Here is a 16,901-nt window from a genome sequence, read left to right on the forward strand (position 1 = left end):
CTGGGTGGTGACCGGAGTCAGCCACACACATTGCCAGAGATTTTTTTGAAAACATTAATTTAAATTTTTTTTATTGAGGATCCGCATCTTGCTGCCATGGTTTGTGTGCCAGCATTGACACTTCTCCTCCCACCTCCTCCCACCTCCTCCCACCCTCAACCAGTATATATACAAGGACGGTTTTCTTGGAATTTATCTTACTTGATACAGCAATCGTGCTGTGACGGTACCACCTGAAGACGCAAGCATATGTTGCCTCCGAAACGTCGTGATTTTTCTTTTATTTTTATGTTACTTTTATTAATTTTAATTTTTTACCTACGTGACTTTACCGAAACAACCTAAGAATATACTTCAGGGGGGGCTCTTTAAACATTTGCCCCTGTATCGTCACGTGCCCCGAAGACTGCAGGAGGCAAGCTCCTGCAAAGGAGGCGGTCTGAAATTTCGTTCCCAGAGCCCTTCTATTTCCCGCCCAGAGTGGCGACTCTTTGACTTGCATGCCATTAGATCCCCCGGTGCTCGTGGGACTTGCTCCCATTTTAAAATGGGAATGCCTGTTCACGGGCGCCGTTTTTCACGCCGCGCTGAGTGCTGTGCAACAGCGATCTCCGGTCGACTACACTCGCCTTGCAAGTAGTGAGAAGCACCTGTGTCTATTCTTGGCTCCCAAGGTTAGGCTGAAGGTTGCATTTAATTTAGGCAGTTATCCACACTGCGCGGATTATGCGGAATGGAATCGGGCTTCAGGCATTATGCAGAGTAATTATATAACTTTCACTCAAACTTGATTTGAAGCTTTCGTGACTGCAGGAATGTATTTTCTTTCTACGTGACTTTACCGAAAGAACCAAAGAGTAACTTTCACTCACTAATTCTAGATTTGAAGTTTTCGTGACTGCAAGGATCCATACTCTTTGGTTTTTTCGGTAAAGTCACGTAGGTAAAAACAAAAGAAAAAAATTAATTAAATTTAAAATTAAAATAAAACAACAAAATTTCACTCACTAGTATGGCTCTCGATGTGTGGGGGACATTACTGTTCAAATGAAGTTATATTTTGTCTGATGTATTTTTTTCTCTCAAAAATTTAGTTGGTTCAATCGAGTTGACTTCTCCCAAAAGTGCGTCAAAAGATGCTTAGAGATTGCTCTTCGTTAGATGTCTCGTTGAATGTTGCGTGCATAATACTTAATGGAGACACACGTCAAATTGAGAATGCAATGGAAACTGATCATTACGTATTCACAATTTTAAAATGTGAGAGATTTGCACGTGACTAATTTGCATCCGTCAATCCACTGCTGGATGGGGGGGTGGGAGTGTTGGACCATACTTCACCACGCTGGTCAGAGCGGGTTGGTGGAAAGGGGGGTGGAGGGGGACTGAACTGTTTCAGATGTCACTCACCACTGATGGTAACTGAGGGTGGAGCACTCCGGTGGACGGGTTCAGAGTGTAGCGGTCTCATCACTGCGCCACCACTCGCCTGGGAGATGAACTCTGCAAGATTAAACTTAGCTATTTGGCTAATGGGCTGCATTTGGCATTGATACCAAGTGTGGGTTTTTTTTTTACATGGGAAAATTGTATCGTATTTTCAACAGAATGCCGCTAAATAAACTTCGAAAATGTGTTTTGTGGGTTGACAATTCATGGCATGAAGTACAAACTGCAGACATTTTAATACCACTGGTTTTAGAAAGACAGTACAGTGCAATGCAACAGTACTTTAGCATACTAAAATTGTGTAATACACGACATAAAAAAAAACTGTCCTATTTCAAACCACCTAAGTCATCAAAATGTATTTCGGAGTCTCCGTTGAGAGACCCTGGTTGTACGTTGACGTCAACATAGCACGGGCACACACAAAAATAGGTATTTCGCACCGTATATATTTCAAGTTGTGTAACCGGGTATTCATGGCATCTCTAAGCCGAGTTTTGCGTTGTGGCAGTTTGGTTGAGAGACTCTCCCTTCCAATTCCTTACCTCAAAAGAGAATTCAGTGTTAATAAGTTCGGGAAGGGACATGCGTGTGCATGTATTAAGTAACGATCCACAACATGCGTTTACATTTAGACGTATGTAATTAGCATCACGGAGCGCACGCGTAGCAGTCGGGACACAAATCGCTTTTGAATAATTGCGAATATATTCAAATGCCCGAAGCAAATATGATGATTATTATTTTGTTGATTAGTTTGTGTCTGAAAATGTTGAGCAACACTTTGATCAAGTTGGTCAGTTTTCAAAAGAGGGTAAGTCTCTGCGTTTATAGCAACATAACTTTATACCAAAATTTGGGTAACATTGGATCATCAGGTGTCCCTATCTTGCCTGTTTTAGTATAATTCACCTCGTGTTTCCAGACTCAATTCAGTGTAAAACACTACCATCTTTACATAACTAACTATAACGATGTAGTAACTGGTGGTTGTCTAATGCAAAGTCCTTGAGTAGATATCATGGACAGAGCTGAATGGAAAGAAGACCACGACACAGCAGCCTTAACGCACACATTGATCCAAGTGAGAAAAAAAGTTCGAATGTTCACAAAGAAAAGACACCTGTTCGATAATATTGCCCGCCACAGCGAGTTAACAGGGAGGCTTTGTGGTTGTATTCTCACAGAGGTCAATCCCACTGCTACTCTTGTAACAGTGATTCCTTAACAAAGTGTGAACTCCATGTTGCAAACACCGTGCGGTTTTGTTTCGGTGTCCATGACTGTCACGAGTTTGATCGGAATTGCATTCTCGGTGCCAGCAGTTGGTAACGGTTATGCAGAAGGCTGCACGCAACTTTCCACGCCGTCGCTGCTGCTGCTGCTGCACTCATGTAAACCAAACCCGCCAATGCTTACAGGCAGCTATGCCGTATATGTCGTGAATTTTAAATGAACACGGTGTCGATGGACATTTACTAGCTTACGTGTTAGTAAATGCGGCTCTTTCCAAGACACCCCTGCAAAGGATGATCAGAAGCTTATACCGAATTGAAGATGATGATAACTCTGGAAATGGCTTTTCGCAGGAGGCTTCACTTTCTAAGTTGTGCGTCTTTGTGTCTCTGTGTGCGTCTGTGTGTGTGTGCCAGTCACTCTGGCTGTGTCATTGAATTGTCATCATTATCATCCTCACGAGCCATGTTCACTCTACTGCTGGATGAAGGCCTCTCAAAAATACTGTCAGCTATATCACCATCCTGCAATGTAATACAGGAAATCCACCTAAGGACTTGCACACGAACTGATTTCATAATGGAAAGAAGGGGCATTGTCTGGAACGTTGCATATTACGTATTATATTGATTTTTTAAAGCAATGTTATCGACGAGTATGTTGAGTTTGTTTTTGTTAAGTCTGGAGCACCACCAAATAATTTTTCATTACGGAATGGAGCGATTTGATAGACCACTAATTTTCATGCCCATTCACCTGCTCATCACCTGCCAGTTTACCGATAGGATTTCTCAACTGCGATGCAACCGCATGTGTATATAACAGCATTCGATTGCAGTACTTGGCTTTCCAAACGAAGTACTGAAACAAAGGACATATGCGAGACACCTTTTGTTCTGTATTGAAATTACAACTTTAGTTCAAGTGTACTTTGTTTAAATTGATTTTTTTTTTCATTTCAAGTTTATTTTGTTTAAGAGACAATGATGGTTTAATTTGCAAGAGTGGCCATTAAGGAAGAGTGAAATAACAGGTTATCATCAACTAAGTGCTGTATTTGAACTACATTATCCATTAAATGTACCTACTCAGATATGGTGAATGGAATAAGTAGACTCGGCATCTCATAATTGGTTCACAATATGTTCACTGCTTTTAAACAAGCTTATCCTAAGCAAGCATACTAGTAGGACCTTTTATCTGCACAGACATTCCAATGCGTATGTTAAAGTACACAATCACGTATAGTTGCAGCTGTTACAGCCAGAGTACATTCTACACGAATCCGCGGTACGCACCATTTTAACGAACAATGTATTTATGTGTTCCAAGCTTTAAGTTTAGTTATGTTTAAGCAGGTAAGAACTGCAGAGAGAGACGTGACCTGATATTTATGGTACTAGCCTTTTGCCCGTCCAAGGACGACGGGTGTATTGCAGTAAATCTGAAACTTGCAAGCGAAAACCAGAGCGCGACGTGAGATATTCATTGCATCAATTCGTGTGCAATTTGTAAGGGCGCGGTGACACAGACCTTTTTTAATTTAACGGTTATAACCCATTGTTCATCATGACGTCCTTTTTACTTCGATGTCTCAACAGCGTTACGGAGATCACGTGACGTGGGGGTTCTGCCTTTGTAGTGAGGGTTGTGAGTTGACGCCGAGGAAGGGGGAGGAGGCGCCTCGCCCCCCACGTGGAGTGACGTCAGCCGCTAATTATTATCAATGATGGGGGGGGGGTCCTTTTAGAGGACGTCACCTGTTCATGATTATTAATGAGGGGGGCTGGTCGACGTGGACTAGCATCACGCGCGTTACACACAGACATTCTTGGGTAAATATAGTCGTCAATAAACGTATGAACCTCATGGCGGGACCCCGGGGTCCCATAAGCCCCCGGCTCTCGCATCAACTGCGTTGCGGCGTCATTGTATGTCTGTTGAAGGCGAACGACACGGCAATCTATTCCTCTCGACGAGCTCTACACGATGGGCTAATGAAAGTTGTGTTTCTTCTGCGCATTCGTCCTCGCTAATGCACTAAGACCACACGACAACAGAACGATCCGCGCCTGGGTGGTCGCGGCGTTTGTGTGCGCGGTGGGACGAAGTCGCCAAATAGAAATTAAACTAATTACGATTTTGACTTCAGTTTATTCGGGACCACGGGGTCCCGCCATAAAGTTCGTATGTTGTGTAAGGTTATAGTTTTAAAATGTCCGTGTATACGCGTCATTACGTGTTTACAATGTATGCTACAATTGAAACCCGGGCACCCTTGAAAACTAGATCTTCCATCTCAAGGGATATTCTTTTATCAATTAATAAATCAACAGTTTATAACCCTATTGTTTTAGAATCGCTATCAACATTTATTTTTCCTGGTTGCATTCAAGTCGCACAGAGCAGAGAAGGCATCTATTAAATTTGCAGCTCATAACAGCAAAGCATTATGCCACATAGCAGCACGATATACATGGTTATTCCACAATAAGTCTCCTGGCAAGTAGTATCTGGTGGGGTGAAGTGTGGGGGTACTCCCACCTTTCAAGAAATCAGTGTGGAAGAGTAGGCCACATGCCCCCAGAGGGGCTCTCTGTGGCCCCCGTCTAGTGGAGGCCCCCTTCGTCAACAGTGGCTGCTCGTTACAGGTCTGCACATTTTAACTTTATCTGACGTTGAGTTTTTACTCTGAAAGGAAACACAGCGATGCTGGGAAATGACTTTCAATGAGAAACTTGTGAGCGGTTTCCATTGCGCCTCCCTCAACGCACCCACAGGACAGAGTTCCGACTGCTTTATTCATGCGAGTGATTAGTGCCAAGCTGGGCTTCCACTGTATGTTGTAAAGTACTATAGTTTTAAAAATAACTAGGCCAGCTGGCTGTTTGGTGACCACTGTACTAATGAGGCCTAATAGGGATGACAAGTCTACATTTGCCTCTTTATCTCACTGCTGCCTGGTTTTTTTTGTCACGTTTCATCAATTTATTGATGGGAACTTTTGACAAGATGACAATAATGCAGTTCTTCAGGAACTATTGGTTTGGCAAAATGCCTCAGACTGCACACTTTTGTCGTTGAAGCAGTGAATTCGGAAGTTTGGGAGTTCAAATCCTAGTTTGAGGTTAACTCAGCTCATCATCCCTCTGCGGTCAATAAAATCGGTATCCATTTGTCGGGAAGTCAACAATGGTTGTCCAATGGATGGACTCGCTCCCGTCATATGAATGTGGAGTTTTCCGCCACTGGATGAGTGCTGTAAGAAGGAGATGAGCATCGCCTCATGGCTTATTTGAGCAGATCACTTTGAATTTGACTATACAGTACAGTGCTGTTAGATCACACTCTTTAGCCCTTTGGGATACAGTACTGAATAAATGTAATTGTGTGTAAAACCACATACATGTTCGTTTATTTTTTGGTGCGGTCTTTATTCGGCTGTTCTTGGTGCTATTTGGGCATCATTGTTGTAAAAATAGATATATATTTGTTGCCAGTGTGGGCGTCATTATCAACAAGGTGTGCGTTTGTTCAGATTTAATTCAGTGTAAATTTCACGAGGTACAGTATACGTACAGGAAAAGAGTTTTATTACATTGAGCTTGATGCTGATTGATATCCTCTAACCAGATGGGAGGTTTTTTAAATTTAGTAACCTCCTTTTCAAGAGAAGACCTACTTTTTAAGTAGTACATATTGTCAGCACCTTTTATGAACAAATTTCTAGCACTGCAACAACTGTTGTTAGATGTTGTTGTGGGAGGGCATGAGCCGGGGATACACACTGCTTTATAACCACTTTATAACGACAGCATACTGTAATGTGGATGCTTTCATGTTCTAATAGTTGGCACGATGTGCTTGCAATCCAGCTGTCACCTGATCGATCTCCCGGTGTGGCGCTTGAAACAATGAGGGCGAGTTTTTGTTGTTTTAAATGCCCCCAACCCCTAACTGCCAACCTCTGTCCACCCAGGGTTATAATACGGGTAGCCCACAGTCAAACCGCAGATCACGTGTGGTGGATGCAAGCGTGGGTGACACCCGCCTCTTCCACGAGGACTGGAGAACGTGGAATATTATGCCAAACTACCCTCTCGAAAGAGAGTAACGGTGGGCATTACCGGTACATTTCATGGTCACTACTGCTGCTAACATCATTAACACCTCTATCGCGCACACAACTTCGACACATTCCGAGCGTCAACAATTTGAACGTGAAATATGTCTTTATTTTTTTTTTTAAAGAAGGATTCCTGCAGACATTTTCCACAAGGGTGTGGCCGGCTGTGTAATGAGCGCACGAACTCACATCATGGGGCCTCCCTTGCCAGTATCAAAAAACAAGGGATAGGTTTTAACCTTGCTGGCAATAGAACAGGTGTTAAGACGTTAGAACACCAAACGGAAACCTTTTTCAAGGAATCCTGTCCGCATTGACCACATGTACTTGTGGTGAACATGCAAACAAAAAAAACTTGAACACTATGAGACCTCCTTTACCAGTGGCAAAATATAGTAATAGGTTTTTACCCTTTCAACTGGTACAACACTGACACCTTTATACAAGGGATCATGTTTGCAATAACCACAACACAAGCAGTCAAAATGCAAACAAAAAGAAACAACTCTGATAATGATATGCACTGTCCTTGAAGTTGATTGGTCCACACCCGAGACAGCTTTTTCTTAGAGCCTAGTCTCCATTGGTGTTGGACCAGATGTCGCCTTTTGGCGAACTCTCACATGCTGCTCTGAGCGGCTCGAGTTTAGGTGAAGATCTCACCTTGGGAAAGCTCTCCCGTATTCATTCAATCACCACGGGATTTTTTTTAAATTGCCACACCGCAGCGTATACGCAGTTAAGGCTTATGACATGGATTCATAATTAATTCCCTTTGGGTCAGATCGTCACGTGGGTAGAATGTCAATTAAAAAAACTACAACCCACCACTACCCGATCGAGCTAATAAAATCGAGTTGTCACGTGGCAAAATATTCCACATTGATTTGGTTTATCAGCGAACCGGTGTTGAAAAGCAAGCAAAATGTAGGCATTGTACATACACGGTCTAACCCAAATTATGAATCATAATATGGGTCATGAAAGCCCATGATTAAAATTAACCCTCCTACATTACTTTGCAAACTTGTTCGCTAAACTCCCCTTCACGGCTTACTGGGATTCCAGTATTTCATGCATATACGATGGCGTTTCAGTTTCTCGATGATATAAAGTGCTGCTAAGCGTGCCCTTTCGTGATTCGCCCGCTTTCGGTTAAACTTATTCATTTGCTCGAGGGTCACGAGTTTGTTCAGGAATCTATTTATTTATTGTTTATATCGTTGTGAATGTAGCGGCCTGTAAGTGGATGCAGGGATCACTTCAACATTTTTACTGGTAGGAACCTCCTGGTTACACCAGCCCACAGGGGATTATTCTGTCCGTCCGTCGTGCATCCAAAAATGGGAGGGGTGGGGCTGGGTGGAGAGGGGAGGGTGGGAGGGGCTGGGTGGGGAGGGTGCGGAGGGTGGGGAGGAGCTGGGTGGGGAGGGTGGGGCTGGGTGGGGGGTGGGAGAGGTGGGGCTGGGTGGGGAGGGGCTGGTCACCCCGTGGTGCCCTTATAAAACTCAACGTTTAACCTACTCACGCCGGCTTGTCGGGTATATTTGCGGAATACACCACGCCGCCGTTGACCCTGGCCATTGACCGAGCAACCCAAACAGCTCCCTCCGCAGCAATGTGTTACACACAATGCTTACGAATGGGAAAACGCCTCGATTCTGAGACGCGTGATTTGATACATTTACCCCGCGATAATGAAATCGACGTTGATCGACGGTAATTCGATGCAACATTAACCTTCGATTATCACGGTTGGCTACGTACGGTGCGAAAGAAGTTCAGCATACGTACACACAAGGCCGTTCGTGCGTGGGTTAGAAGAGATTATGTGGCCAATGCCACTCCCAGCTAGCTGCCTTCATTTCCCACTGCTAATGTTGACACACTGCACCAGGATTTAGCGCTCAAATTCAGTAGGCGTTGTCATGGAGCATCACGGGCAAAATCAAATATACAAATGCTTCCGGATTAATATGACATCTGAAGGTACAGCAGCATTTGTTCAACAAGTCTGGGTCTCACTGATGAGACCAAGAATATAGAAGCTTGACGCAGGCTTTGCTCACTTAGACAAATGCTACTTGATAATAGCCGTCTGGAAAGCCAAGAGGCTAATGGACTCACACGTGTTGCATTTAAATGTAGAGACACAGAATGGAGTTTTGCTAATACAGCATTTGCTTTTAACCAGGATTGAGTGCCGTGCAACATCGGCCAGATTTGGGCCATGTTCAAGTCCCATTGGCCATTGTCGTGTGTGTGTGTTGTGCGTGGTCTAGCATTGGACCCAGGAATATGGAGATCGTAGTGCAGAGTACATATTTACCACACACACGCACGCACGCACCTCACCACTGGCTTATATCAATCGATCCAACTTTATTTCTATAGCACTATTCGTGCAAAAAAATGCAAAACATAGTGCTTTACAGGCATGAACAATAAATGTGAAATTGTACGCAAAATGAAATCACGTTGTAACACATTTCTAGCAAACACAAAACAAATAACACATTAAGAAAATCCTAATCAAAATACAGTAAAAAAAGTAAGTTTTTAGATTTATTTTAAAAGTGCTTAATGATTCTGATGACACAACAACTAAGTGGCGGTGACGTCACCACGACGCTTGTGCCAGGCTACGTGCACCTTGAAGCCACGTGAAGTGTCGAACGCCCCAGCTGGCAGGAGGTCACTGGGCAGTCCCAGGTGCCACGGGTCGACTGACTGCGCTGACTGAGATGATGACACGCGTGCACATGCACAGACAATACTGTGTACGGTCATTGACCTGTCGTTTTGGTGGGACCACATCTGTGTCTATGTATCATCCATCGATCCCTTAACGCCTATCAAGGCAGCGGGTGTTTACCTGAGTGCGTGCAACCAAAATAGCAGCGTTGACTTCAGTGCAAGCTGTCGCAAGAGTCAACTCGAGTGTAAGCTGTACATTAAAAAAAACCCCATTAAATCACAGGGCCGGTTGACAAGATAACAATCTGCTTGCTTGCTCACAAAAGGCTCAACTCGGCTACACAAACAAGGATGTTACTCTGGCGGTCCTTCGGTGTCACTGCCTTCTTAAGCCGTGACTTTTAATACTGGGGTGAAACCTCAGCGTGCTCAAAGGTGTACTTTGAATTTATTTGTTACGTTCACAATTGCAAACACTCTGAGATTATCTTCTTGGTTCTTTCTAAAGAACCAAGAAGATGAATCCCTGCAGTCACGAAAGCTTTAAATCGAAACTCTAAGATTATTTACGTTGTTGTTGATTGATTGATCAAAGATTCAAATAAAGGGGCCGGAATGTCACACCACCGGAATCGATCGGCGAATGAAAAGGAAGGGCTGTGGATGAGTCGGGGTGCGAATCAGCAATTGTTTGGTGGGGTAAATTAAAGTTTGACGTTCGGGAGAATACATTTCTCTGCATTTTTGCGCGCTAAGTTGAAAACGGGAAGGGAATTCGTTGCTTTGGACCCAGCCCCCCTCTTCCTTCTTCGTACCCAGCCAGCCAACCACCTTGCCACAGCCACGCACTCACTGCCCGAGCAGACCAAACGCGTGAACTCCCAGGGAGGGGCTCCATCATCCGACCCTCCAAAACTACCCCCACCACCACCACCACGGGCACCACCACGCCTTACTCTCGACAGCCCCAAGCTCGACCCTCCCTCCTCCTCCGCCTTTCGTTCCCTCCCCACCCTCCAGCTGCCCCCACCGCTGACAGAACCATCCCGATCGCTCTGCCTCTGCTTGCGCAGCAGCAGCAGTCGTGCCTCTTCTCTCCTCTCTCTCTCTTCTTTATCGGTGGTGGCCTGGGACAGGGCACCCACACCACATACAGTGTGCGTTTTAGACATTTCGAAGCTGCGCTGGTCACTTGCCAACCCAGCCTGGAAGCACTCCTCCTCCTCCTCCACCTCCTCCCTGTCTAGAACAACGAGAGTTTGCGATTTATTTTTAATAATTTCCGCGCGGCTTGTTTTTTTTTTCACCTCCCTCCCTCCCCAACCCAACCCACCTAATTCCACTCTGCGGAGCAAGCGCTGTAGACGTTACACCTCCACGTTTTTAGCCAGCCTGTTTGCTGCTTGCTGCTGCTGCTGTTGCTACCGCCGATTCTACTGCTGCCCTGTGGACATCACCGGACCGTGCAACGCATTTTTTGCCTGCAAGGCGTGAGTAGAACTTGACCCGGACTCCAAAACTTTCTTTTGAGAGCTGTGAAAACTACGTTTCGCGGAGGGGGGAAGGGGGGTGGTGGTGGTGGGCGCCTTGCTCAGACTAAACTGTGGTCTGCTCGTGGCAGATTTCCTTCGGTTTCACGCATTCCTGAGCAATCGCGGAGACGTTGCATCGTAAGGCGTGTACAGTCGTGGTTGTCAGCCTGGGCTGTCACAAGCGTTTGAATGGATCGCGGCAGATGCCACTCCCAGCAGTTTGTTGTCGCTCGTAGGCAGAACTTTTGAGGGTTGAATGTTTGAATGCAGGCGGCGTTTTGTATGAAAGTTAGTTTTGAAAGAGCTGGTGGGGCATTTAAAGCAGTTCGCTGCTCGAGTGCTGAACTTTTCATTGAAGAAGTACAAGTTGTAAAGAGGGATTTTTTTTTAAATAAATAAACTCATCGACACAGAAGTATAAGCGACGCAAATTTCACCCACGCTAAATTCCACCGACAGTCATTGTTCTCAAAATTCAACATTTTCTACCGAAACAAACGTAGATTTTTTTTCATTTTGAGAAACCCAGCAATTGCTTTCCAGTTGATTGGCCCCAGCAACTCAAACCATCTCATTCAACATGGCTGCTGGAATGCTCATGCCTTTGGACAAGCTGAGGTCCATCTACGAGGCCCTCTTCCGCGATGGGGTCATGGTGGCCAAGAAGGACCGCCGGCCCGACAGCATCCACCAGGAGCTCGTCGGGGTCACCAACCTCCAGGTGTCGCGCGCCATGGCCTCGCTCGAGTCGCGCGGCTTCGTGCGGGAGACCTTCACGTGGCGCCACCACTACTGGTACCTGTCCAACGAGGGCATCGGTTACCTGCGAGACTACCTGCACCTGCCGCCCGAGATTGTGCCCGTGACGCTGCACCGCGTCCGTCAGCCGCTGCCGGCCTCCCTCCCGGGCCGTCGGCCGCAGACCGGGCCGCTGGGCGCCGGACGGGGACGGGGCACGGCCAAGGCCTACGGAGGGGACGACCGCGAGAACTACCGCTCGGGCACGCAGGCCCAAGCGCAGGCAAGGGCCATCCCCGAGGGGAAGGACGGAGGGGCGAGCGTGAGGAAGGTGGAGAGCGCCGGGCTCGGCTCCGCGCAGAGCTTTGAGTTCCGGGGCGGCTACGCACGCCCGGGCCGTGCCAGCCTGCCACCCGCAAAGGCGGTGGAGGATGACGGTAAGTCGTGGCCCGCTGAGGGCTCTAAGCGGATATAATTTGCGGGGTGTCCCCGCCTTTCCATTGGTAAACACCTGGCGAGATGACAGAAGAGATATTAACGAGAGATAGAGATTCTTGTGAGATGATAGAACTGTAAACGAAAGAGTGATGCATTCATAATTGGTGCACCCATATTTTCCAAGAATCCTGGACTTCCTTGAGCTGTTTGGGGCCCTATGCATTTGCCTTTGGTTTGCTTATGCCGAGCGCCACCACTGGTAAGTCTCCTCTGGTGAGACGAACAAGTGAACCGTAACAAAAAGAGACTCGGAAATAAACACACGTTCAACTTCTAACAGATCCCTCTGTGTGGAATAGGTGTCAGTGGTCACTTGAATGAGTGATGCCGGAGCACGTGGTCGCCATATTTGTTTCTAATTGAGGCCATGATGACGCTTGAAAGGGCAGTTTAATTTTAGGCCTCGGCTTTCCAAGAAATTATTGAGATGTGCGTGGATGAGAATAACTTAGTCAATGAAAAATCTTTAACTATAAAAAGAATATCCTATAAACACTGGTTTGGAAAAGTATAGTTTCAGTGTTGAAAGCATCAGTTATATTTTCTGAAATTTCTCAGTCAACTTTTATATAAGATTCTGTGGATAATTTTGTTTTAACCAGTGCTGGAAATTTGTAAGATTGTAATCATGATTAAAGGAGGCAGACATGATTCAGACTAAGGCACCAGAGCAGTTATAACAAATTTCGACTGGATGTGGTATGTAGATTTGGCTTTGCAGAATAACACAATACTAACCACTTCATGGAGAGGCCACATCATTAAAATAAAATTAAACTTAAAACTGTTTGTGTAGGGCTACAAAATGTCTTTTGGACTTCTTTTGGGATCATGTAATCCAATGGTGTCCATTCACGTTCCTTTCAGAATTCAAGTTTAATTCATTTTAATTCTCCAACAGGGTCATGTAAATTGAATGAGTTGTCTTGTGTTTTTTTTACAAGTACAGTACATCAATTAGCACAGATATAAAATGCAATGATGAAAAGTTATAATTTTACGAGTAGTTTTTTCCTCCGTGCACCTATGAAACATTTATCTTTTTATTGAAAAAAGTACCATTTAATTAAAAGTAAACAGTCATTGTAGGACATTAGAGATATGTCCTATTAATGAGAACAACACTTCTTTACCCAGAACACTGGAAGGAATAGTGGCCAACAGCATTCCTCACAACCAGAAAGGGCACCAGTGGTTTACTTTGGGCTCGAAGTCAACCTACAGAAGGCCTTCGCTAGGTTCAGAGGTCAATTTCTGCTAAATGAACAGAGGATGTCCGAATTGTGCAAGATACCTACAGAGACTGAGTGTGGGTTTCCATCTGAGTGCCTGCCCACAACTGTGCTGTGGCATGGCACCGCTCTGTAATTTTTCAAGCAGTCACGCAAAACTGACAAGCCAGAAAGTTGGCTTGGCAGTCAATACGTTGTGGTTGTATATCTGATGGGTGTGCCAAGTGGACATGCTTGGTCTAGAAGAGGCAGTTACGTTTCCTAATGCCTCTATAATGTGTGAAATGGTCTGTGCATTTCGGTTTCAGTGTTTCGGAATGGATGAATTCAAGGTAGCCATACTTTACCCCATTTCTAGCGAGCAACACAATGTAATGAATACGTTATATCTACTTACTACTTGATTAATAGAGACATTGTCACATGAAGGCACCCAACTGTGGATTCAACTGCCAACACCAGGAATTGAGAAAGGTGCTTTGGGTTTGTTATCTCGATATTTGTCCACTAAAACATCACTTTTTGGGAAAAGGCATGATTTTATTTGGTGCATATTTAATTATTTACAATTAGTTTTCATTGAAGTTTATTTCAGACACTTGGCCATCAACAGGTGTAATTAAAGACAAATCTGTTGTTCATTAACATTGTACACAGTACATCAAATAATTGCATGTTTAAAAAAAATTTAATTCTGCTCCAAAACATCAACATCACTTTCTTTTCCTAAAATTTCCCCCGGGGATTTGACATTCAACTCAACAGAGGTTCATAACTTAGGCCATCCGCCTAGAAGGAGGGGGACGACGCTTCCACAGAGCACATGGCATTCCAACTTGAAAATGCCATCCATGAGTGGTCTGGACAGCATTGCCACCACGCAACCCTTATGCGTGTCACTGGAAATGGGATTCCCTGTCCAGGGGGCCCACAGTGGAAGCCAAGTGAGTCCATGCCTCTTGTAATCGTCTAATGCAGGGATTTGCGATGCTAAGTCCCGTGGGCCAGACAGTAGTCAATCTTTTCCACGTCAGCCAATCCACCGGGCCGTTTGCCCGCAAAGAGAGTCGCGAGTGCATTCCGCGGACCCGTGACAAACACAATATACAATTATAATTTCATAACTGACCTTTATTTTAATCAGATGCAATAAAACACATTTCAGGAGGCTGTATATTATGTGTAGTCGGGGATTAATTTATCGCTTCATATTTTCCAGAACGCTGCCAGGCTGGTTCGGAGTAGGGATTATCAGCGTAAGGCACTACCACTAGCGTAAAAGCGACGCTATCATGAATAACCATATGCGATTGAACCCTATAATCCTTATAACCATAGAGACACAATCATATATATCGTGAGGATAAAATAAGGCGAGATGGATGAGGCATGCCAAAATCATTCCAGGAACAATATTCTAGTCTGTTCCAGATGAAATTGGGCACTGCTTACAGTATGTCCTCCACTAGATTGCATTTAAAAGTGCAACATGAAACATTCGTGAATTGACATTGAAAAACGAATCTGAAAAATGCTATGCAGGTTAACCAGTATTTTGTCCCATGGGCATTCGAAAACATCCTGCATGCTCTGGGCCTGTCGATGGTCTGCGCCGGCCCGCTGCGGTCTGTTTGATTGCTGCCAACAGGGCTGGTGACAAATGAAACGGAGTCAAGTCCAGGCGCAATATGTGCGTAACAAACATCATGTAAATACAGCTTGTCCTAGCAGCGACCACAATCCTGAGTGTTTTTTCGGTCAGCATCTATCATTGTGGGATATTCGTCACATCTTTAAAAGCCCGCACACCAGCACGAAAGTCAGATCGGTGTGAACAGGAGAGGTGCTCAGGGTTATTGTTTTGTTATCTCATGTTTACCAGCATTTGTTAATTGGCGGTCACCAAAAGTAAAATCTAGTTACTTTATACAAGTTGGACAGTGAGTGGAATAAAATAAAATAATGAACGGATTATTGTTTTAACATACCAGATAGTCGTTGAGCCTAGTTGTAAAACGGAACAGGAAAATTCTAATTTTCATGCAGTTTATCTCACTTTGCTTAATTGTGCTTAGTATTTTGCCTAATTGCGTTTCTCAAATAACCAGAGTTTGTATTCAATTTTCTCTGCAATCGGAGGTTGCCTTCGGCGATTTCACTATTATTGCGCCCGCTGCACTCAGTCAACTGTGCTTGTAGAATCGTATTTCTGAATTCCTCGTCAATTGGAAGCTTTGAGCCCCAATGAATCCTGGTCAGAGCGAGGTGTACATTGAAAACAAAGTCCTCCTCCCACACGGTGAGCTTATAACTTTGTACGTGAGACTTGTATAATTTTGAAAACATATCTTAGTTATTGTACTTTTTTAAAAAATGTGACATGATTCATAACTTTTACATGGGCACAATATTTGCTGCTTGTGTCGATGAACTTTACGTATGAATATTAGCAGAACGAATGTTCCTGAATGCTCGTGTGATATTTGGATTTGCGCAAATGTATTGTTTTAGTTTTGCCAAATATATATTCCTTTGTAATGGGCTCAGGGATGAGAGGGAGCTCCGTTGGAAGATTGGCAGCCTCCGTTTTATGAGATACAAGTTCAAATCCCGGCCATCATCTTCATCCCGCCTTGGTCAGTAAAATAAGAACCATCTGGTGAGGCTGTACCCACGAGGGCCAGGCACATATCGAGAGGCTGGATCCTGCCTCAGGACCAGAATTTCCAACCGCTGGCTCAGGTTGACCAATCGATTTGAGCTCCACCAAAAGTTTGTATGTGGGTATGTTGCACACAGGCCCAACAACTCTCGCGTTATTTGGGTGCCGGTTATTTTCATCCTGGGATTAGACCAAGTATTTTGTTATACAGCGAGACAGTAGCATTCTCTTGTGAACGATGCCAAATAAACCTTTTTTTGTTATTCTTAGCAGGTGACCACGCTAATATACGCAACAGTACGGTTGAAACCCTGACCAGTTGCTCTGTAACGAGGCCCAACGTCACAGTGCAATATTTTATATGCAGTACATTTAAAAAAGGCAGATGCACGCAACGGCCAATTAAGAATGCCCCTGAGCACTGCAAGGAGACGTCCTGGCATCATTACGTATTCCTTGAGCAGTCAATCAGACACTTACAACTGTTACATCAGCTTGCCTCAGTGCAGTGTGGTCTTGACCAAAGATGGACAACAGTACCCCTGGTAGTAAAAAAAAAAACCCAACCCGTTATGTCCAGCGCTGGGGGTATTTATTTAATTTCCGCTAGCCTGTAATTAGTGCTAAGTTTAGTTTGCGAGATTTCAAGGAGACGGTCCCTGGCCGCTGCCAATTTCTTTCGCTCTAGTGGCTGCTTGCTCGACTCGTTGCTCGTATCTCTCCCTGTGGCT

At 44.7% G+C, this 16,901-nt stretch overlaps 1 protein-coding gene across 4 annotated transcripts in view; it reads left to right on the forward strand.

Moving 5' to 3' along the window:
- LOC133353248 (plectin-like) overlaps nucleotides 1-16,901 on the forward strand; it is a 229,135-nt gene that overhangs the window by 86,865 nt on the left and 125,369 nt on the right. For 2 of the 4 annotated variants that reach the window (XM_061569337.1, XM_061569338.1), the window contains exon 1: nucleotides 11,127-12,215. The exons of 1 other annotated variant lie outside the window; for it this stretch is intronic. In XM_061569337.1, coding sequence (XP_061425321.1) covers nucleotides 11,621-12,215 — 595 coding nt within the window. In that variant the 5' untranslated portion in view covers nucleotides 11,127-11,620. Of the gene's footprint in view, nucleotides 1-11,126; nucleotides 12,216-16,901 lie in introns of those variants that run through there. One more of the 4 variants, XM_061569341.1, reaches the window with a different exon arrangement.

Source organism: Lethenteron reissneri, chromosome 43 (genome assembly GCF_015708825.2).
Source record: "Lethenteron reissneri isolate LAM-NWPU_2019-01 chromosome 43, ASM1570882v1, whole genome shotgun sequence".
Taxonomy (NCBI): Eukaryota; Metazoa; Chordata; class Hyperoartia; order Petromyzontiformes; family Petromyzontidae; genus Lethenteron; species Lethenteron reissneri.